The sequence below is a fragment of the Alexandromys fortis genome, unplaced genomic scaffold, assembly GCF_014885135.2.
Source record: "Alexandromys fortis isolate MF-2015 unplaced genomic scaffold, M_Fortis_MF-2015_v1.1 scaffold_20, whole genome shotgun sequence".
Classification (NCBI taxonomy): Eukaryota; Metazoa; Chordata; class Mammalia; order Rodentia; family Cricetidae; genus Alexandromys; species Alexandromys fortis.
The window spans coordinates 4,612,907-4,635,459 of NW_026067903.1; the positions used below are offsets into that span (position 1 = coordinate 4,612,907).

At 46.5% G+C, this 22,553-nt stretch overlaps 1 protein-coding gene across 5 annotated transcripts in view; it reads left to right on the forward strand.

Moving 5' to 3' along the window:
- Positions 1–22,553, forward strand: part of Aff3 (ALF transcription elongation factor 3) — a 471,150-nt gene that overhangs the window by 411,195 nt on the left and 37,402 nt on the right. For all 5 annotated transcript variants that reach the window (XM_050134761.1, XM_050134764.1, XM_050134763.1 and 2 more), the window contains one exon: positions 16,063–16,249. In XM_050134761.1, coding sequence (XP_049990718.1) covers positions 16,063–16,249 — 187 coding nt within the window. The remainder of the gene's footprint in view (positions 1–16,062; positions 16,250–22,553) is intronic.

A 22,553-nucleotide genomic window follows, 5' to 3' on the forward strand; every position in this document is an offset into this window, starting at 1 on the left:
TTTCCAAAGGAATTTCCCACCATTTTGTGGACTATGAGTAAAAGATCACAGGAAGTATGAGTGTGGAAGGCAGAGGCTAGAAAGCGGAGCAGCTTTCTTTCCAATAAAATACTACGGTTTACACTCTGACATCATTGCTAATAGGATAGCACCCTCCGTTGTCTTCCTGTCCACGTGCCACAGAGCGTGCCAGCTGTAGTGCTCTGCAGACCCCTTAGTAACAGCATTCTGTACACCTGGGCTGGGCCACATCTCCTTTGGTGTCTCTCTCTCTCTCTCTCTCTCTCTCTCTCTCTCTCTCTCTCTCTCTCTCTCTCTCTCTCATAAACATGCTAGCCTGTTCCTGTGACCACTTCAGAAATCAGAAGTAGCCAGACAGTGTTTCAGCCATCAAGCCATGAACCGGTTTTATTTCAGTAGGAAAGTGGTCGCATAAGATTTGCTGCTCATCCGGAAACCCCAGGAAGCGTATTAACTCTGAGTTTCGTGGCTTTGGAGTGGACTCGTGATATTTCAGCACCGTGCTACTTTCATCTTCTGACTGTTCACACATGAACTGTTGTGTTAAGTTGCTTTTAAAATACAACTCTGGCAACTTGGAGGATGAATCCCCAGGTCCCCAAGCTTTCCTTGTCTGTCATTAATTGTAATTAATACTCTGACCCATTGTTCCAACTAGGATCCTGCCACAGGACATTTTGCAAAAACTCAAGGGGACAGTCTCCTGCATGGCAGTTAGTGGTGATGCAGTTTCTGCGTGTCACTCATCCTGCTGCATCACTCACCCTCATTTCCTGCTTTGCTGCATGTGTGCGCGTGCGCTTTTACACAAGATGAGCAGGAAAGGCCATAAACTCAAGGTTGCCAGAGTTAGCCCATCAAGATCCATTAACAGTGGATAATTTCGTGGTGTAAATGTCTTCTTGATGTTGCCTTCTATCCGATGTGCATCTGTTAAATCTCAACAGGTGTCCTGCATTTCATCTGGAAATCCCATACAAACCATGTTTCAATTCAAATACCATCCAAAAGGAAATGTTCTGTAAAATGGTTTGATCTCTGCTGGAAATCGCATAGGAGAAAGTCAAGGGCTGGAGCGGTGACTCCGCCATTCAGAGTGTGCAGTGCTCTGAATACTGTATACTGTATACTCTGTATACTGACTGATCTGAGCTCAGTCCCCAGCACCCACAGAGGGTGCCTTACGTCTCCCTTTGACTCTGACTGCGAGGGATCCCATAGCCTCCGTGGGCACTTGTACTCATATGCATATACCCACACACATACACATAATTTCAAAAAATAAAATAATAAATGTTTGGCTTAGAAAAGAAACAAGCAAGGGAAGTGTTGAGATCTCGAAGGGGTGTGTAGCAAGGCGTATGTGCAACACCAGCACTCCCTGCTTTTCCGTGCCTTCCTTGATAACTGATTTCCCTGATTTTCAGCTCCCTACAGGTGCTGGGCCTGTTTGGAAATCTGGCTGGAGGTTGCAGTTTGGGGCACCTGGCTGACCTCCTGTCCTCTCCCCTCCCACAGCACATGCTCTCATAGGAAACATCAGACTCCCACTGACTTTGAAGTGTAGGCTACTTCTGCACCAGCACCGTGTTCATTTGCAGTGCTATTCTAATTTGTACGTTTGCCAAGTTAGCCATGCGAAGTACTGTCTGCTTCCGATAAAGCAGAAGCCACTGGAGATTTTCAGATCTGTTTCCAGTTGTGTTCAGGCTAGAGAGATGTTCCCGCTGACCTCTCATCACAGCGGGCTGTAAGCAGAGGGCCCTGCTCCCGGGTAATGGCCTTGGTACTGGGAGATTCTCATTAGTGGACTGTGTGGGTGAGGCTTTCCTTCAGAGTCTGTTTCTTAAGCACTGTTTCTCCCTTGGATATCACATCATATTAATTATTCATTGACTAACTTTTTTTCCAGCGGTAATTAATGAGATAAGTTACACAATGGAAATGGTAGTAAATATAATATAAAGCAATTACTGAAGTAATGATTTTCATTCATAATTATTTTAATTACATGAGAGCCAGCTTATTTCAAGCCCTGTCTCCACTGAGCTTCTAAAGCTGTCTCCAAGTTGGAGATAGTCCGGGACGTTTTCTCCCACCCCTGCTTTAGTGAGCAGGCAGGGGGATTCAGGCAGCTGGGTAGCTGGAAGGCACTAGACAGGCCCTGGGCCCTTCGGAAGGCTACTATGTCAGGACCTGGCTTCTAAAGGAAGACAAAGACAAAAGAAATCTATGGGTACCAGCAAGAACAGCTAGATCCCTTTCTACTCTCACAGGGCTCTGCACTCAGCTATCTGTCTATGCGTGTGTGCACGCGAGTGCGCACGCATGCGCGCGCGCGCACACACACACACACACATCTTGAAATTCATAGTAATTTTGTCTTTGATTTGTAAGCGAGGTCAAGTGCAGCAATGGAGTATATTCCGGAGCATTAGCCTCTCCTCACATCCACCAGCTCCCCTGCCCAGCCCCCTGACCCCACCTAGCCTTCCTCTGTCCATCCTACACAGTAACTGCTGCCATCATGCACCGCTTTTCATAAAGGCATAAGTACATGGCGGGACCCACCAGCACACCTGTGCCTACGCACAGCAGCGGTGTTCTGCTGCGAGATGTCTACATGATTGCATTTCTGGTGCAAGGCTGGGTGGGACTGAACTTCTCCCCACTCAGATCTAAGAGCCTCGTAAACCCCAGTGTGAAGGTCACAGAACCGCTGAGAGCCCAGAGAGCACAACAGAGATAGCAAATAAAAATGTCATGCCCAACTGAATGACCAAGCAAGAAGTCTTCATCCCTAACCTCCCTTGAAGTGTAGATTTCTTGGTAGAGTGGGCACACAAGGAAGCACAGGAATTGCAGGAAGAGCCTTCACTCTACCAGTGACTGTAGAAATCCCATCCAATGTGTTCTGACTAAATTGACACAAGATGGCCCCTCCCCAAATCAGGTTCAGCATCCATGAAGTCAGTCCACTTCAAGTGGAAATATGAAGAAGAAAAAACCTGCATCTGAGTGAATCGTAAACATATTTCTCTGGTCATTATTCCCTAAGCAATACCGTATAACAGGTATTCATAGAGCACTGATAATGTCCCAGTGATAGGATTTAAGAGACCTGAGAGGACGTGGGAGATGGTAAAGGTGCTTGCAACCAAGCCAGACCCAAGTTTGATCCCCAGGGCTCAGATGGTGAAAAGGGAGAAAGAACCAGCTCCCTCACTCGATCTCTGACCACCATCCATGCTCTGTGGCACACGCACACACAACAAATGAAGAATAAATAAATCAAGTAAACAAGTAGGGTCTGTGCAGCTCTCACGCTGATTTGCAGAAAGGACTAGGTATCAACAGGATGAAAACCAGCGTTCTGTGGATGCCGGTTGCTTGTAGAATTTCTCTTTTACCCGATGTAGAAAGCTAGTCAACCCCACCTTATTTTTTTCAGCCCTTTTCCTTGCCACTGATGTTTCCAAATAGAAGGACCATTGGATCCATGAGGTTGGACAGAGGATAGTGATTCCACTCACTGGCCTGAGCCAGGTTTGGTTTCTCCCCAAACAGCTATCCCTGTGATCACAGCCTCCAAGTCACTCCCATTGCACCCACTTTGCCCTAAGCTTGCCTCTTCTCTTGCTGTCATTTGGAGTTTAGGGCTCTGCTCAGGTCCCACTGCACCCAGGGATTCCTTTCTACAAACCTTACTCGTCCTCTTCCCCCTTCTTCAGTTAGATCTAAGAATTACATCCTACCACATAGGACTCCACATTGCCAGTCCTTTCAGAACCCCCAATGACGGGCATGGTTTCACTTTGTGCTTCCTGTGCCTCAGCCAGATATGAGTACATAACAAGCAGCACCAAATTTATGATGGAGGAAAACTCTTAATTGACCCAATACTACAAGTAAAAGTTCCCTAGTCAAGCATGACCGCAGACAGATCCTAAAGTCACTTTGCCTACATCTGGGAGGCAGAGCACAGCCATCCATCCGCACCCACAGAGACTAGCTCTGGGATACCCCTTGCAGATACCCACACCTACTAATTCTCAAATCCCTCGTGTCTAACAGCAGAGTATGTGATAGCCACATCCTCCCATGTTCTTCACATTTTCTATATTACTCACAACCCATAACACAGTGGCAGTGTTAAGTGGCCACCATACCACACTCTTTAGGAATTAACAGGAAAACGCTCTCTACATGTTCGGTACCCATGCAGGGTTTGGGTTAATATATTTTGATCACTAACTGGTTGACTCTGTGGATATGGAGTCCCCTGTGATTGGTTAGACCTGTGAATGTGGAATCTCATGTGCACAGGGCTGACTGTACTTACAGTGGTGGCAATGCCAGTTCTTATCTAGACTCCTAGGGGCCATGAAGCCAGGAACTTAGTGGCATATGCCTAAATGCTGCATGATGCTCCTATATGCAAGTGTAGGAAGAAAATACAAGGAAGCATTTTGTAGTCATCTGTTAACTTGTCCCCCAGCTGCTCAGCAGCCTGCCTGGAGAATAGTAAAGGAATTAAGAGTGTAAGTTAACTTTAACTTGTAGATTGAAATTCTAGTACTGTCAGCTTTGGGAATAAGTAACTAATGTGAGGGTCATCTAGTTTTGTTTGGAATTAACTATGTATTGCTTAAAGTCTTTTAGAAGAAAGAAATGCCGTAGAAATCACATAATCAAGCCCTTCTCTTAACAGATAAGGAAGTTGAGACCCGCAGTGAAGTATTATTAGAACTGGCCCTAGAACCCAGGCATGAAGACTCTTGACTGAACAAATGGCTCTGCTGGAGTCTTTGCCGGGAAGGCCCGACAGGCTTGCCCTGTCGGTTGCCGTCTTTATCTGTTTGCTGCTGCAATAGCACAGTTTCTGGTCTTTGGTACTTTATCATGAGAAGAGGTTTATGTGGCTCATGATTCCAAGTCCCTGGCAATTCCAAGCAGCACGGTGCTGGCATCTAGCAGATATCCTGCAGCTACGTTGCAGCAAGGTAGAAGAGTGAGTAGAAAAAGGGCAAGTGGTTTATGGAGGAATCAGGACATCTAATCCAGCCCTTCAGGAATGGCGCTAATCCCGTGAGAGCACAGTGCTCCGTGGCCTGATCACCGTTCACCTCGCTCCCTTCACCTCCGCATCCCCTCACTAGCTTCCGGCCATGGTGGAACCCATACTCTCGGTTCCTGCAGGAACCGTAGCAGTTCTGAGCAGGTGGGGTGATTAGATTGTCTTACTCATGGCAGGGCTGCCAGCGTGAGGAAGATGCCCAAGACCAGATTCCCTGCCAAGAACATCTCTACCCACTCGCCTTACCCCGTGACCAGCTCTGTGCAGGAAAACCAGAAGGGCTGGCTCTCTCGGAGCCTGGAAGCCGTGTTCCCTGTCCAAGCTAATGTCACTTGTTCTGACTTTGTATGCAGCTCATTTGGTCATGGCGTGTGACAACATTCAAGCCAGTGAGGCAAGAGAGGTGCATAAGAGAAACCAAACCAGAGTTTACTTCCTCTATACCATCCACTGAGTGTGATGGCTGTAGCCTGAACACAAACCTAGAGCAGCAATGAGAAAGACAGAGAAGCCTTTACTTCCTGGGCAGGACCATGAGCCTCTAAACTGATGTGTCCTGGAAACATTCCCCTTGGGGCCTCTGGTTTCAAAACCTGTCTCCAGTGTGTGTGTGTTTCTGTTTGGTTATGGTCCCTGATCCCTGTCTCCAGACACACAATCTATCATTAATACTTGTCTCTTCTTTGAAAAGGCCGTAAGAATGGTACTTCCCATAGACACACCTGAGTGACATTTTACTCGTTTGTCCTGAACATCCTCACCCTGGGAATGAACCCAGCTCAGTTTACAACTGCTGACAAGATCACAGCTGGAGCTGATTCAGCCACAAGTCTGGATCTCAGTCTGTGATTGGATTCCCCTCGCGGTCCCCTCAGCCCTCCATCCTTAAACCTTGTGCCCCTGAGTGAGATGCAAATTAAACATCGCATGCTGCCGACACTTAGACGCTGACTTTATTTGCTTTAAAACACAGGAGAGACACGGAATTGCTTTGTTCACAGAGCTCGAGCGAGGAGGAGGGTTTTCAACTGCAAGACCATTTCAGAGAAAGATCCAGGCACTGCCTAGCTCTGAGCTCCCACTGCCTCCTTTATCCTTGATCAGAGCTGTCAGGCTTTGCACGGGAACATCCAGGTCCCTGAGACTTAACGTGGAGGCCCTCAGAGGCACTGTTGCTGGCTCATTTGCTGGGCATCTTAAATGTTTGCACCATGCTAATCGTTCTTACACAAGCCCCTTCCTGAGCAAGCATAGTGGGATTCCAGGACTAATCAGATGGACAGTATGGGTAAGAACCAGGTCAACTCAATGCTGGAGATGCAGCTCGATGATAGAGGGCATTTGTTATTAACTCTGGAGGCCCTAGTTCAGTCCCTACCACCAAAACAAACAAAACAAAAACAAATGTTTAGAAAACAATCCGTAAACTATAGAAAGACCTGCTTGGTTAAGCTGCCATGATGGAAGAATAATACTAGTTCTGTTTAAAATGAAATAATTAGGGAAGGGAGGGAGAACTGGGTGGGTATGTAAAATTGGATAGATAGATAGATAGATAGATAGATAGATAGATAGATAGATAGATAGATAGATAGATAGATAAGGGGGAGAAATAATAACATTAACTATATGCTAAGCATGGTGCTAAGAACACTTAGAACATTTGCTCATTTGTGCTACCCAGCAACACTATGAAGCTTGTTCAACTATTAACCCTTTAATACTCATGAGAAATCTGGCTCAGAGAGATAAGTAACTTCCCCAGAGTCACAGAGCCATTAAGCAAAGTAGGTAAAATGTTTGTCCAGGTCTGATTCTAAAAGCCTGTATACTAGTCCTCCCTATATGGCAAAATTATCTAAATAACCCAGATTGGGGCCAGAAAAGCTACTGATTGACTCCCATTAGCCGGGAATGTTGCACCCCTCAGACTGCACAGGGAGCTACAAGCCCAAGCCCCAGGTTCCAGCCTCTGTGTTTTGCTAACATGGAATTTGACCTGGAACAGACAGGCCCTTGAGCCTTTGCTCTGCCCTAGAGATGGCTTTCCTACATAAGTCATAGGTTTATTGAGAAAGTCATGAGAGGGGCTTGAAAATACTTTTAAAGAATCATACAAATGTAAGCATTCTCTCTATTAGAAGTGGTGGAAACGAAGTTAGAAAAGTAGCAAGTGGATGGTATGGTCCACAAACAGCTCTGTATCCCAGTGAAGCTGGTTTCTGTTTTTTAATGTAGTCAGGGATCTTAGATAAATTTTTAGTTATGCGTGGGGTCTAGAGTTCCCATTGATCAGCAGTCTGGGACTTCACTGTTAACTGATAATGTATAGAAGTAAATTTTAGCACTCTATAAGTAAGTCAGGAGTAGCAGGTATCTAATGGGACGTGGCTGTCAATGTTATAGTTGCTGGAAGGCACCGGAGCTGCTCCTCAAGGGACATCTTTCTTAGTGGGCTGTTCTACTGGACATGGGACTGACAGGGCCCAGGGCTCCTGCAGATGTCTTTCAGAATGACTTTTCTTCTATGCACAGACAGGGTGTGCAACCCAGAACAGTTAGAGCGAAGCTCAGGAGAGCCATAGATTACCACAGCCCAGAGTCTCTCAGCACTTCATTGGTCTGCAGGTGGCTGAAGAGCATGGAACAGAGACTTTCTATGCCCACGTCAAACAGCCGCAAGGCCGGGGGAAAACAGCTGAATGAGGGAAGACAACCTCCATTTGCAAGTGGGCCAAATGAAGCACGTGAAGGCTGCCCTTCCATGTGGAACAGCCACTGGCTCTGAGCAGCTGGAGTGTGGCCCAGCCCAGGCCCTTAGCATGGCCTCCTCCCTGACCCCTGCTCAGATGGCCTCTCATCATCACCTGGATAGCCCATACATCTTCAGCCTTCTCTGCCAGGGGAGGAATTGTCCTAGCAGGTCCCCACTCTCTTCACAAGTCCCAGGTTCCATCACAGTTCTTACCACTACTCTCAGTAGAAGAATTCATTCCACCCTTAAAGTACTCACTACACCAAGAAACACTTCACAACACACTGTGTGTCTATTTGTCATCAAAGACAGCTGCTGCTTCTTGGCTGGACTACATACAGGCCTTTATCCAAATGAAAGTAAAATTATAGTTTAAATATAACCAGAGCACCAAACAATAGTTTTTATATCTTGGTCCATCAGGAAGACAACATCCCTCACCATATCCTAAATGTCAGTAGTGTAAGACTCAAGGCTCTCGAACTCAAAAATGCTTTGGCACTGTTGAGGCAGATGCCCCACGCCGTGGCGCCCATCTCGGAGAGCCCATCACTATAAAGGATACAAACCTAGGAAGTGGCCAGGCACCCTCATAAGTGACATCTCTGCCCTCTGGAATCGGAAACCAGTGGTCGAGCTTTATGCACACAAGCTCTTCTCACGCTGGCATCTAGACGCAGCCCCACACTCCCAGCAGGACTGTGTGAACGGCTCAGTGGCCTGAGCCAGACCTGCACTCCATTGTTTGTGTCAAAAATGTCTCAACTGCTGCAACAGCATCCGCAGTAAAAGAGGCATAATTTATGTCCGAGTTTATGGACCTTCTATATTACTGAATTTCTCTCCTGCTGAGTGTGACAGGTTCTGTCAGCTTTTATCCTTCTCCGGGGCCAGCAGAAGGTTCTGGGGCCCTTTGGGACATGCGCAGTGTTATATAAGTCTTCTTTATGGCCTTTACCTCCACCCAAGCCATAACCAACTCCCATGCCGCTGGTTCTGGGTACCGGAGTCAAGCTGCCTGCCCTACACCTCACCTTGTCCACATCTTCTCACGGAGCTCCCAGAATACGACATTCTCCCATGCTGATCCACAGCCCTTCCTACTCTTTTCTTTATAAACCTCTCAGGACAGCGTCATCCTGTATGAAAATGCCATCTAAATAAGCATTTGAGTAAAGGTTTGGTTTGAGAACTGTAATGGCTATTGAGAAAAAGTAAAGCAAAGAAACCCCTGCTGATTGCCTGCAGCCATGGGTATGGGATGTTAAGACGCAAAGGGAGAGTCCCACGTGGCTCTATGACTAATAAAAAAAAAAATAGCTGAAGTTAGCCTTCAGCTCATGAAGTTAGTAACAGTGTCATAAGACAAACCTGAAAATGTAGAAATAAGCAAAGCCGTAAAATATTAGAATTATAATATAGATTACTATCTTTGAAAAAATAAAACAAAATAAAATCAGCAAACCTAGCCATGGTAGGTGGCCCACACCCTGTAGTCCCAGCACTAAGGATGCTAAGTAGGAGGATTACTACAAATTCAGCAGAGAAAAATGTAGACTAGAAGACAGAGGATCATTCAGGGGCCCGCAGGTCTCTAATTGAAAAACAACAACAACAAAAATACCATGAGAGTCTCAAAAGGAGTGAAGAAAAACTGGTTCAGAAAATATTCAAAGAAAAAAAATGAATTTTTAATAAAAATTTCAATTTTTACAAAATAAACAAACCTGTAGTTTCCAGCAACTAAATGAATCCCAGGTAGGATGAAGCCAAAGAAATCCAAGTCCGGGCACTTGAGTTAGTTACTCCTCTCACTGCTGCCACAGAAATACCTGACCAAATGAGTGCAAGAGGGGAAGGTTTGTGAGTCGTCCATCAATCGCGGGACATGCAGTAGAGAGGTCAGCTGTAGCTATGGCAGCAGAAAGATGGCGTAGCTGGCCTCAGTGTGTCCACTCCCCCAGCCCCTTGGTTCAGCCTGGGGCCCGCATTCAGCCTCATCTCTCCTCGGCTCTTCTGGAAACACCGTAGCATATGCCCAGAGATGCATATAAAACAGTCAGATTTTCAACAACGAAGGCCAAGTCCTGAATATAGGCATGCGGCTCAGCTGTTAGGATGCTCGCGGGCATGTTCAAAGCCTGGGGTTTGCTCCCCAGAGCTGCATAAACCTGCAGTGGTGGTTCATACCTATGATCCCAGGACCCAGGAGGCAGATGCAGAAGGACCAGGGGATCAGAATCATCCTCCTTAGCTATATAGTCAGTCTGAGGCCTGCCTAGGCTACATGAGATACTGTCTTTTAAAAAAAAAATTTAACCAGTGAGAGATAAGTACCACACGTGAAGGGAAAGCTGTTCAAACCATTTCAGTGACACTGGATCGTGAAGCCGAGTGACACTGGATCGTGAAGCCGTGGAGGCCCCAAGAAAGTCACACATCACTTTCAAGTGCTGAAGGAAGAAAACTGTCTTATCTGTCAGTCTGTATTCAGAGAAATCCTTTAGGAATGACAGACACTTCAGCAGGAAAAGCAGCAGATTCACCCTAAAGGCTAAGGACAGTCGAAGTCTTCTCTGAGGGGAGAGAAGGGTCCTTGACATATCCAAAGAACAGAACAGAAAGAAAATGTAAAACATAATTCCAAGAAATGTTCCTTCCCTTGGGCATTCTTATTTATTGATTATTCTTTGTCAATTTCATGCACGTATATAGTGAATTTTAGTCATTTTCCTCCTTCATTTCCTCTGGCAGACTTTGTTAAGTTGCATCTGATGGGTGAAGCTACATTAGAAATGCCGTTCCCCTGGCGTGACTGTTCCATAGTGGACACCTGTGTTGAAATATCATCGTGTTTTGTAAATATTCACAACTGCTGGGTTTCAACTAAGCTTTTAATTTAAAAGAAATAAAAATTGAATTAAAAGGAGAGAGGTCATCCTATTAGTGTCAGAGACTTAAGTCAACTTGAAAGTAAAATAAATTACCAGAGTCTGAATGCAGAGTAAGGTAGTAGTAATAAACATCTCAATTCCCCCAAGGCTGACACCAAATAACAGCAGAAAGATAGAGAAAATATAAAATGTGTTCAAGATCTGGACATGTGGATCAGTGGGTAAGAGCACTGGCTGCTCTTCCAGAGGGCCCAGATTTGATTAGCAGCATCCATAATTCCAGTTCCAGGGGATCCCGTGCCCTCTTCTGCCTTTGAGGCTGCCAAACATGTACATGGTGCACAGACATGCATGCAGGCAAAATACTCAAACACATAAAATAAAAAGAATTTTTAAGTGTTCAAATAGTTTGAAAGTATCTTTCCAAAAAGTGACGTATCCTTAAAACTCAGCACATTCCTTGATATTTTACATCTACACAAAAACCTATTCAAAAGTATTGATAGCAATTTTATTTTTAATAGCACAATGCTAGAAACAGCCAAAATGTCCCTCCATGAATGAGTGGCTAAATGACCATGGAATACAACTGGGCAACAAGAACTAGATTGCTGATAAATACCAGCAACTGAAGTGGGTCTCAGCACATTGTGGTGGTCGTGTTTTTAAAGGGCCTGCTTCATAAGGACATATGTATATGAAGGTAATTGGAATAAATCTGATTTTTACAAAGGCCCTATAGAGTGCATTATTTACAAAACAACGAAATTTTGGAAGTGCAAAGAGATCAGTATTTGCCAGGCACTGGCATGACCGGGGCAGTGGCAGAAAAGAGGCCATGGTTCTAAGTCCCAGGTGGAACCTGGAGAGGGAATCCCCATGTGTTGGCAGGAATCCAAGCCTGTGATACAACATAGAGCTGGAGCCATGTTGTGATGTTGTCATTTCGTGGTTTGATGTTTCAATCCATCTTATTACCTAAAATGTCACCACTGCGTGAAGGACACATGGAAGGTCACTGTAATATTTTTACAGTGTCGAACGAATCACTAATCACAAAATGCAATTTTTAAAATAGAGGTTGAAGAGGTGTCTTAGTGTTTCAAAGCAAGAGTTAAGAGTTTGGGTCTCAGCCCCCACATCAGACAGCACACAACTGCTTGTAATTCCATCTCTGCACCCATACATACAAAGCATTGGCATACACACACACACACACACACACACACACACACAAATAAAAAATAAATAAATACCTTGAAAAACAAGTAGGCCATGAGAACAAGTCTGCTGTGGTTTTCTGTCTGTCCTCACTGGAGCCACCCCAACTTCCAGAGTGCTGTCGGGAGGGCACCTGTGATTCTCAGTCCTGTGACCTGGCCCACAGGTGCACTTCATTGCTACAATGCAACAAAATCTGTTAAAATTTCAGATTCCTAGCACTATGTTCAATCAGGACAATTGATCCAACCACCAGACTGGGGCCTTCCTCTGGAGAGTCTAAACACCTTATCTCACTGGACTGTTACAACTGTATAGCCGAGAGATCTTGGCAATGGGACTTACCTTAAACCCAAGAAGCCCCTCCATTCTTGTTCCTACCCCACTGGGGATTCCAGGGTCTAGGATTTACTGCTGAACATTAGGCGTCAGATCTGCATACTTCACTCTTCTATGCCGCTTGCTAGACCCTGTGATACTAACTTTTCAGTAGCAACCCATAATGCAAATGGTAGCTTGATGGAGTCCTTGGGCATCCCTAAAGTATTAGGTGAGCTGTGTGTGTGTGTGTCCATCTGTGTGGCTTGAATAATATAACTGTTCCTGTCCTTGGTGAGATCAGTAGCTCAATGGGCAATGTGCCAGAGAAGAAAGCCTCAGTTGAATCTGGGGCACTGGGCAAAGCTCACCAGGAGAGGATTCCACTGCATCTCAGTCCTCAGAGAATGGGTAAAAGGAAGAAGCCAGAAGAAGAAAGGGAAAAAGGACTTGTGATGCAGGGGGGTTGAGTGTTCAAAGACCTCAGTTTTGAATGGGCAGTAGCCCACCAATATGGTGAGACATGGACAGTGATCAAGGTCCAGACAGACTCATTGAAATGAAGCTGGAGTCATGATAGGGACCCAACCATGAGGAGCATCAAAAGTCATGTAAAATAGAGACATCGCTCCTGGAGGAAGGAGAACAAACAAAAGAATTTGGTATAAACAGACAGTGCTATTTTTTGTTTTTCTGTTTTGTTTTTGTTTTTCAAGACAGGGTCTCTCTGTGTTACAGTCCTAGATGTCCTGGAACTAGCTTTTGTAGACCAGGTTGGCTTCAAACTCACAGAGATCCACCTGTCTCTGCCTTCCAAGTGCTGGGATTAAAGGCGTGAGCCACCACCACCAGGCTAGTCAGCTTTTCTTAAATTGTCCCATCTACCTTTTGCCTCTGAGCTTTTATCTTTCTCTATTTCTATATACCTTTCTTTGCTTCTTACTCCATGGCTTGCTGTGTATCTGGGCTGGTCCCTAGAGTCCTCCTCCTTATCCTGCTCCTCTATCCTTTCTTCCCAGATTTCTCCTCCTATTTATTCTCTCTGCCTGCCAGCCCTGGCTATCCTTTCTCCTGCCTTGCTATTGGCTGTTCAACTCTTTATTAGACCATCAGGTGTTTTAAGACAGGAAAAGAGCCACAGCTTCACAGAGTTAAACAAATGCAACACGAAAGAATGCAGCTCATCTTTGCATCATTAAACAGATGTTCCACAGCTTAAACAACGTAACACATCTTAAAATAACATTCCACAACAGAAGAGAGGGGACTCTGTCCGCTGAGAAATGCCTCAGCACTGTTTGTGTCCCTTGCTTCCCCTATGAGGTCATAGTTCTAGTCCAGCTGCTATCAGTGGAGATGCTACCACGAAAGGACTGTGATCACCCAGGCCTGGTGGTGGCTGGGCAATGGGCTATTTGTTGAGATGTTACCAAGTGTTTACTAGCCTTCAAGCCTATAGCATTTATGTCACCAGCCCAGGAAATGACAGGGAACCCCTCCCTGGTCATTTGTCACTCAGAAGCTGTGACAGCAGCTTAACTGTGAGATCCAGGTGTGTCGTTTCCATTTTGGGTCTTTTCTTTTATGGCCTGTATTCAGACCTGGGCCAGATTCCAGAAGGGATGCATCATTGTCAACTAAGTCAGGGCCTTAGCAAGCACGTCCCCCAGAATAAAGCTGGGCATATCTCAAAGGTGTGTGTTTGAGATATTTGAGTCCCACCCACCTTGGCTGCACTTGTACACTCTACACAGTGTCGATTCGAACAAGCAACAGGTACTGATTGAGGGCATTGACCATAATTTGACCATAAAACTGATCAAAATAACCTTTGTTCATCTTTATTTCCTGGCCTTCAGCAAATGTCACCCTAGAGTATGGCATGGAGAGCTACCTCTGTGGTTGCTGCCTGGTCCCACCATCTTTTTCATGAGGAAAAAAATCTTCTGGGCTATGTGCACCTTTGCTCTCTGTGTGTTTTTGTTGTTGTTGTTGGTGGTGGTGGTGGTGGTGGTGGTGGTGGTGTGTGTGTGTGTGTGTGTGTGTGTGTGAGGGAGAGAGAGAGAGAGAGAGAACCCCAGTGTGTTTTAGGGGTTCTCCATAACTCCATTGATAGCAGCCCCCTCCCGTGGCAATAATCCCATTGAGAGTAGCCTTCACCATTCAGTCACCTGGAAGGTAGATTTCACTCATGAGGAAAAGGTATTATTCAGTCCACATGAATTGTCTCTTTTCCTCTCCATCTCAAAATCCCAGATCCCTCCCTCAATGTCAGACACCAGTGACAGGATTGAAGCCAGAAACCAGATCTCTGCCGCTGAGCCTGCAGGTGTTGTGTGATGGTGAAGGATTGAGGCAGATAGTATGTGTAGACCAAGGCACTGGCAGGAAGACATGGAAGCCAGCATGGGTGTTCATGTTCAAGTCAGCTTCCCTAACTCTGCCAGTCACAAAGGTGCTTTTATGGCCAGATTCCCTGGGATGGTTTCTTTTCTTGTGGCTTCCATAAGAGAAGCAGAGACTCCAGTATTTCTCTCCTCCCAGCCCCACAAAGGGGAATTTATGAGATTCCCCTTAGGGCAGAGCATTCTGAGATTTAAGAGATGGGTGGAAGGAAGCTTTTACCATGCCTGAGCTCCTTGGCACTTGAGACCATAAACCCGAAGGAGCCCCCAAACCTCATCCTTCATGGAAGTTCAGTGCTGTAGAAGCCTATAATCACAGTTGGGAAGTGGCAAACAGACTATTGCAGACTCAACCCCTCAAAAGTGACCAGCATTTTCTGAGATTAAAGCTTAACCTCAGAGGGACCCATCCAGGAATGTTTCGGTTCAGTTTCATAGATGGCCTGGAAAAGGTTGAGTAATACGTGATACTGGCATTTTATTTGTGACGGAGGCGCTCTTTGGTGGATCCTTGATATCTGGATTTTTGTGGTTAATTAATTACTGTTTGAAAGTACGAATCAGATTTTCCTGTTGCCGTTGAGCATACAGGGACGATGTAACAGATTTTAACATATGTGTTCTTGGTGGGTGCCAGCTGGAGACGCCTCTATAAAGCCACTGCTCTGGGGTGACTCTTTTAAATGTAGGATGTAAAGATGTGTTTGTGAAGGGTCATCAGCTCTTTCGTGAAGGACTCAGAAGCTACCATTCCTACACCATGCCAGCATCCGTAATGGCTACAGCACTGAACTCCACAGTGGAAAAAAAAAAAAAAAAGAATGAAGCAAGCCATTTAACTTTTGACAGTCCCAAATTCTCTGGAAGCTTCTAACAGGCCATGAAAGAGCAGATCCCTGTGGCCTTCCTGGCAGCCTCCTTTCCATCTGACATTTCCCTCTAAAGCAAAGATAACGTTACTTTTGACAGTTTGCAAAATATTTTGAGGTTTTGGGGTTTTCTTGAATTTGTGTAGGTGTTCAGAATCAGAGATGCATTTGGGGAAAAAAAAAAAAACGTTCTGAGAACAGCAGCAACATTGAAACAAGTGCCAGGCTGGTACAACCCCTTCCTCTGAAGTCGCCACACATCTAGCCAGTGCCAGGTGACCAAAGGGACTGCTCCTTCTGGGTTTATTTCTGTGTCTAATTTTGTCTGGTTTTGGCTGCTTTGGGCCTCGACGGTTGCCCTGTGAGTCTAGGTCCTGGTTGACAGATGTGTGCAGTCTGCGCCTCCCCTTGCCTTTGCCAGGATGGCAGCCTGCTGGTGTTTCCTGTTTGCTCATTTGGCTTTCTTTCCCTTTCCTTCCTGGGGGGCCTGGTGGACCGGCAGCTCCGTGGCCCAGCAGACCAACTGCAGAGGTTCCGTGCCATCCAGCAAGGGCAGCAGCAGCGGCAGCGGCAGCAGCAGCAGCAGCTCCTCCAGCGACTCAGAGAGCAGCTCCGGATCCGACTCCGAGACCGAGAGCAGCTCCAGTGAGAGCGAGGGCAGCAAGCCTCCACACTGCTCCAGCCCCGAGGTAGGCAGCAGCTGCTGGCTCAGGCTCCGGCTCCGTGGCCAGCGACCCTCCAGCCCTGGCTTTCATACTGCCTGCCTACCCCACCGTCCTGCTGTCCCCCAACCTGGAACAAGCTGTGGGCTGTGGGACTCTGCTCTCTATTCCCCGCTGTGTCCCCTCCTCCCTGTCTCGTGATGACAAAGCATCAGCTTTAACTGTCTAAAAATCTCTATTCGGCTTCCAGAAATTTCCACATATGCTATAAACATCACTGGCAGGAAATAACCCATGGCTGGGGTCTCCCCCTCAGGGTCATCCCAGGCAATAACCAGGCAGAGAAGTTTGTCACTTGGGAAGTGTGACCACCCATAAATCACAGGCCAAAGAGTTTTATGCGTTGGGCATGCTTAGAATCTTACCTTTCTGCAGTTTGTCACGGATCAGAAGAACAAGGGCTATAAATATTAATAAAACCGCCCTTACTATGTTTTCTTTGTGAAAATATAAAGGGGGAAATTAGCATGCACCTACAAATAATAATGAAACCTTTTACAGCTGTGATCGGTATCTAAGGGGAAGATTTAGGTGCCTCATATAAAAACATTATAAGGTACCAATAAAAACCATTGCTGTTTCTACTTTCAGTGGAATGGAGGAAATTAAACAGTAACTCAGAGTCCGGGGATTCTTGGGTGGGGGCCGAGAACCAGGGTCCTCAGGCCTGTGGAGCTGTGAGGGCAGGCTTTGGTTTCTAAATAATGAATAAAACTGCCTCCTCTTGAGAATATAAACAGCTGACGTCACTGTGGGTTGTGGGGTGAAAGGCTTTGTTCACACCCTCTGTGCTAAGGGGCCGAGATCCCAAATAGGCCCTGAGACACGAAGGCAGACCCACTCGTGAAAAGTTCACCTGTGAAAAGCAGGTGTGGGCACCTTGTGGAGCATGCACACCCAGTGTCCTACCTGTGCCACCCCTGGAGGAGTTACGTCCCCATTCCAAGTTCACAGAGGGCCCCTCACACCCGTGCAGGCTTTTGTTCTATGCCCCCCACAACCCTTCTTTGCTCTCCGGCCCCTTTCTGCATCGTGGCAAACTCGCCATTCATCCTAAAACAAGCCTTTCCTCAGAAGTTTGTTCTCTCTTTTCCACGGAGTTCCCACCTGTCTACCCAGCTGTGTGTGTCTCTGTATCTGCCTCTGTCCTTAGACATAAGATCGAAGACCTAGTTAGCTACACTACCTGTTTATTTTACCCTGACTATTCCCAGAATCTGAGCCACTATCCCTCCCTCACCATTCATTCATTCATTCATTCAGAATTTATTCAGTAAATATGCATGAACCATCAGCCGTAGTACTTGGCTGGGCTTGGGAATGTAAGTTACATGACAGAAACGTCCCGTCGGCCCAGAGCTAGCATTCCAATGGGAGTTATCTGAAATAGAAAAGCATAGGCATTAAGGAGAATAAAATACAGGAGGTAATTGAGCTTTATTAGTATCCACCTTCTACTACAATTCATTGAGAAACTCCAGAATATTGAATTATAAAGAATAACAAAGCTAGGCGTATAGTCCATGCTAGCGTACTTGCCTAGCATTCACAGAGCCCTGGGGTTCAGTACCTTTTACCAGAAAGGGGAAAGGAGAGAAAGTGAAAGAAAAGTTCTGCATCCCAGGACAGTGACCAGCCAGGGGTGGGGTGACCCGAAAGGGGCGGGGTCCGTGAAGCCTCCTACCCAGGTTTTGCTCTGTGACTTGGTTGGTTAAAGTAACAAGTGACTAGGGCTCCTGAGCTGCCTAGAGTTTGACTGGAGAGCAGCAATGCGCTCTGTAAAAGCATCAAGCCTGCAATTCTGGGCGATGGATGGAGGCTTTTGTCAGTTCTTTCTGAAGCTCTCAGAAGTCCCTGGCTACAGAGGGGGGCCTCTGAAGTCTGAATTGTGAGAGGGCATATGAGATTTCCACTTCCTTCCTTCTCTGTGGAGGGAAAGCAGGCGCTGAGCAATGCATTAACCACACTACCCAGTCTTCCTTACTGCTGCAAAGGATGTGTGTACTTGTTGGAGTAAGAGTCGAGTTCTTTGAGCCTCACCCTTTAACCCAAGGTGAGCACAGACACGTAGCCTGTAGGAACGACAGTATGGATGAGTTGAGCATCGTGGTCCTAGGTAGCAGCGAGACACTGCTTCTCTTGGAGGTGGCTGGCCTAGATGACCTGGCAGACAGCACGGAGCCCTGTATTACAAGCCTCGTGTGATAGGCCAGCTCCTGACAACCACACTCCTCAGTCCACTGCTCAGACTCAACTTTTGCGGCCTTGAAGCAAATGGCCTTGGCCCTCACTTCTCTTCCAGACCATCCTTCTCATGGGAGTGGAGGAAGCATTCGTGTTCGGTTGTCCTCACATTCTTCCTCCACTCTGCCAGTGCTTAGAATGCTCCTTGTGCCCCACCAAGACTCCTACAAACCGTTCTTTCTGGATATGATTGCTGCAAACCATTTCATCGTCTGTGAATTATCCCAGCATGGCCAGCCCAGGTTTTGGAGCGCCATCACATAAAAGCCTCTGTCAGCATGCACATAGCTGTGAATTCCCTCTGGGCTGCCCTATGCTAGACTGTTCATTTGACTTTCATTTGGTTTCTCTTGCATGGGTTTTCCTGGCATTCGGTATATACTCTTTCATGACAATGCTTCTCACGGGTGGAATCTGCTTCTCCATGCACCTGCCACATTGACTGCACACAGGGATTTCTGGCCCAGGATTGCCAGAATCCCTACGGAAAGACCCTGGTCACATCATATGAGTTCTTGGATAAAGCAGGTTAATGTCATGTCTTTATACTGGATACCTCTGGGCCCTAGATACTGCTCTTATAAACTACATTTTCCATTGTGACCGTTCCCTGGTGGATCTGACCATGACAGGTCTTCATGAAGTACCAGAGCAGAAAATACATTTTATAAAAGACCACTTCAGATTCCTTTTTACAGTCAGCAGAAACGTGAAGCACATTGCTTGGGCTAACAGAAGCACAGTCTGTTAATCAGGCACCTCTGAGCCACATGGCAGTGTGTGCTGTAAAGGAGTAAATGAAGTGGCAATGTTCATGGTGAGCTTGTATGTGAATCAGACAGAAGACTGATAGGGCAGAGAACTCGGGTCAGAGGTAGAACCCAGTGAGCTGCCAGAAAACAAACACCAACCCAGGGCAGAAGTCTCGGTGATAACCTCAGGATTTGGGTATCACCAGTGCATGGTGGTGGGCTGGAATGCGAAGTCTCAGGTCACTCAACTCTTTTGAGCTTCCATGACCACAGCGGCCTCCCCTCCACCATGACAGCCACGGCTCCAGCACTTCTCCCTAATCTCTGAGGAATAAACGGTATAGATTGAGAGCAGAAGCATGGCTATCAAGCTCCCAGCCCTGCTGTGACTGTTGTAAGGCAATAAAAGAGAGCTGGCCCTAGCCTGAAAAAAGTGTGGACTGCATTGACGCTCCACGTTACATGCCCGTGAAACAAACACCAAAAGGCTATGCCACTGGGTGCCATAGAGGACAGCGGACATTGTCTGCCAAGAGTCCTGTTTTCTCTGAGAAGCATATCTAAAACTCTTGTTTTAGGTTCATGACCGATGCTTCTCAGAAGAATAAGATCCCTTTCACAAGGCGACTCAGAGAGTGCTGGGGGAGGGGAGTCAGCAAGTGCAAGAACCCACTCTGTGCACCTGCCGGAGCCTGGGAACCGTGCACCATGGCGTATCACTTAGCCTTTCTGAGCCTCATCCACAAATTAGAGATAGCGTTTCTTATCTGTAACGATTAAATTGGAGGAGGTATGCAGAGTGGGGAGGCACACTGTAGGTGCTCTAGCAATGACAGATGATTCCAAGATGATGGGCTCTTGAATGCCAGTCTGGGAATTTGGATTTTGTCTAAGAGGCGATAGGAGGTTATTGTAGACCCTTGAGAAAGGGAATGTGATTTAGTGATGTGTTGAAAATGATACTTCAGACTGATTCATTCAGCTGTGAAGTACAAGAGGGAAAAAAATGACCCTAGAGTACATCTGGCAGTGGGCCCGTCCTAAGTGTATGAAATTCTACAATTCGCCGTTAATGGTCCCGCTCTGAAGTTCCAGTGTGACCCTCCCCACATGCAGCTGTGTTTGGGCTACAAATAGACTTCTGTGTTGTCTCACACAAGAGCTGTGGAAGCGTGGGGTGGATGGGGGACCTAGTGTCAAACACAGCGGCAAGTATCTGAGTGCTGCGCTCTGTCTGGTGACTGAGCCCTCTCTGCCACACAAACCCGTTGTTCAAGGCCCCTTCTGCTTCCACAGACCACATGGCACAAAGCATTTTGGGGAGACAGACTTGGAACCTATGCATGTTTGCCATCAAAATAGCTTTCAGGGGGCTGTAGCTGCAGTTCATTCGGTAGACCCGATTGCCTAGCATCCATGAGGTCCTGAGTTCCATCCCCTGGGCTATGTAAACCCAGTGTGGTAGCTCACACGTGTAATCCCAGCCCTTGGGAGGTAGGAGAAAGGGGGTCAGAAGTTCAAAGCCATTCAAGGCTGCTTATTAAGTTCAAGGCCAGCCAGATTCTGTGCCAAAAAGGAGCTAAAATTAGCTTTCGGATGCTCTTCAGAAGGTTCAGGAGCCCCCTTGGAAAGAAGCGGTTCTGTGTCCCTTATCTTCCCACTTTGCCTCCATTGTAGTCTAAGCCAGGCATCCTCTGCAGGCTTCTCTTCCTCCCTTTCTCTGGAGCAGCCAAAGAAAGCAGAAAATCGTTTGTAACATTCAGAGGCAACAAGAAGATAACAGCTTGAGTACCCCAATCCAAATGCTCTAAAGTCTGCAGCCCACAAAGAGTGCCGCCATGGGGCCACAGGTGGAAAACTCCACACCAGGACCCTTGAGCTGCTTTTAAAACTGTACAAAATTACCGCCAGGAGGTTGGGAGGTAGCCCTGTAAGTAAAGTGCTTGTTGGTGCACAAGGGTGAGGAGCTGAGAACCCCATAAAGCCAGGCATGGTCGCTCATGTCTGTACTCCTAGGCCTTCTGCAGAGAGATGGGAGGGAGGTAGACCCAGGAAAATGCATGGAAGGAAGCTGGCAGGCCAGCTAGCCATCGGCATCACCAAACAACAGAGACCCTACCTCCAACAAGGTAAAGGATGAGTGCTAACACCAGAGGTTGTCTCTGACCTCTGTATGCATGCTGTGGTGTGCACTGAAACATACTTATGCATGTATACACACCACTCGCAGACACATGCCATCAGATACGGTTTAATGACTTTTATTATTTTTATTAATTTTTTTATTTCATTTTACATTCTAACCACAGTTTTTCCTCTCACCCTTCCTCCCTCTTCCACTTGCTTCCCCACCCCCCATCCACTCCTCCTAGGGGGTAAGGGCTCCCATGGGGAGTCAGCAAAGTCCGGCACATTAAGTTGGGGGCAGGACCAAGCCCCTCTCCCCTTCATTAAGGCTGAGTATGGCACCTCATCATAGGGAATGGGCTCGTTCAGACTTGGGTTCCATCTCTAAATGATTTCATAATTATATACAAATAGTCTAAAATCCAAAAATAACACAAAACCTGAAGAAGTCATGGCCCAAAGCGTTTGGAATAAGGGAGACTAAGCTGATCTCAGTGTTAAGAGCAACCAGCAGAATGTCCCTGCTCCCCAGCACAGCTGTAATTGGTGGACACCTTACTGTGGCCAGGTCCTGCTGGCTCCATCACCTGATGTTAGCAGAGGTTTCCCATCTCCCTAACTGTGTGTGCCCTCAACTCCTGCAGACCTGTCTAGCAACCTCGAATCTCAGACACAGCCTTCTCCTGACCCGCTTAGATATGTAACTACATTCAGAGCCCCAAGCTCTGCTCACGATATGCACCTCATTGTTGATATATACATCTTGATATGCCAGGGAGAATCTTAGAATTTCCTATGTTACAAACTTTTCCTCTGACATCAAAGAACCTGGCTGATTCTGCCTCTAGGTTTATGACTGACAAGTTTGAAACACAATGCTCAGAGGCTGGAAGTGGAGATCAGGAGTGTAGTTTGCCTAGCAGGTGCAAGGTCCAGCATGCCATCACAATGATAGATGATTGATATTGATTGATTGATTGATTGATGACAGATAAGTAATAGTAGGCAAGTAGACAGATGATAGATAGGGTGTAGATCATAGAAAGGTAGGTAGATAGATGTGGATGGATAGATAGATAGATAAGTGATAGGTAGGTAAATAGATGATAGATAGATAGATAGATAGATAGATAGATAGATAGATAGAT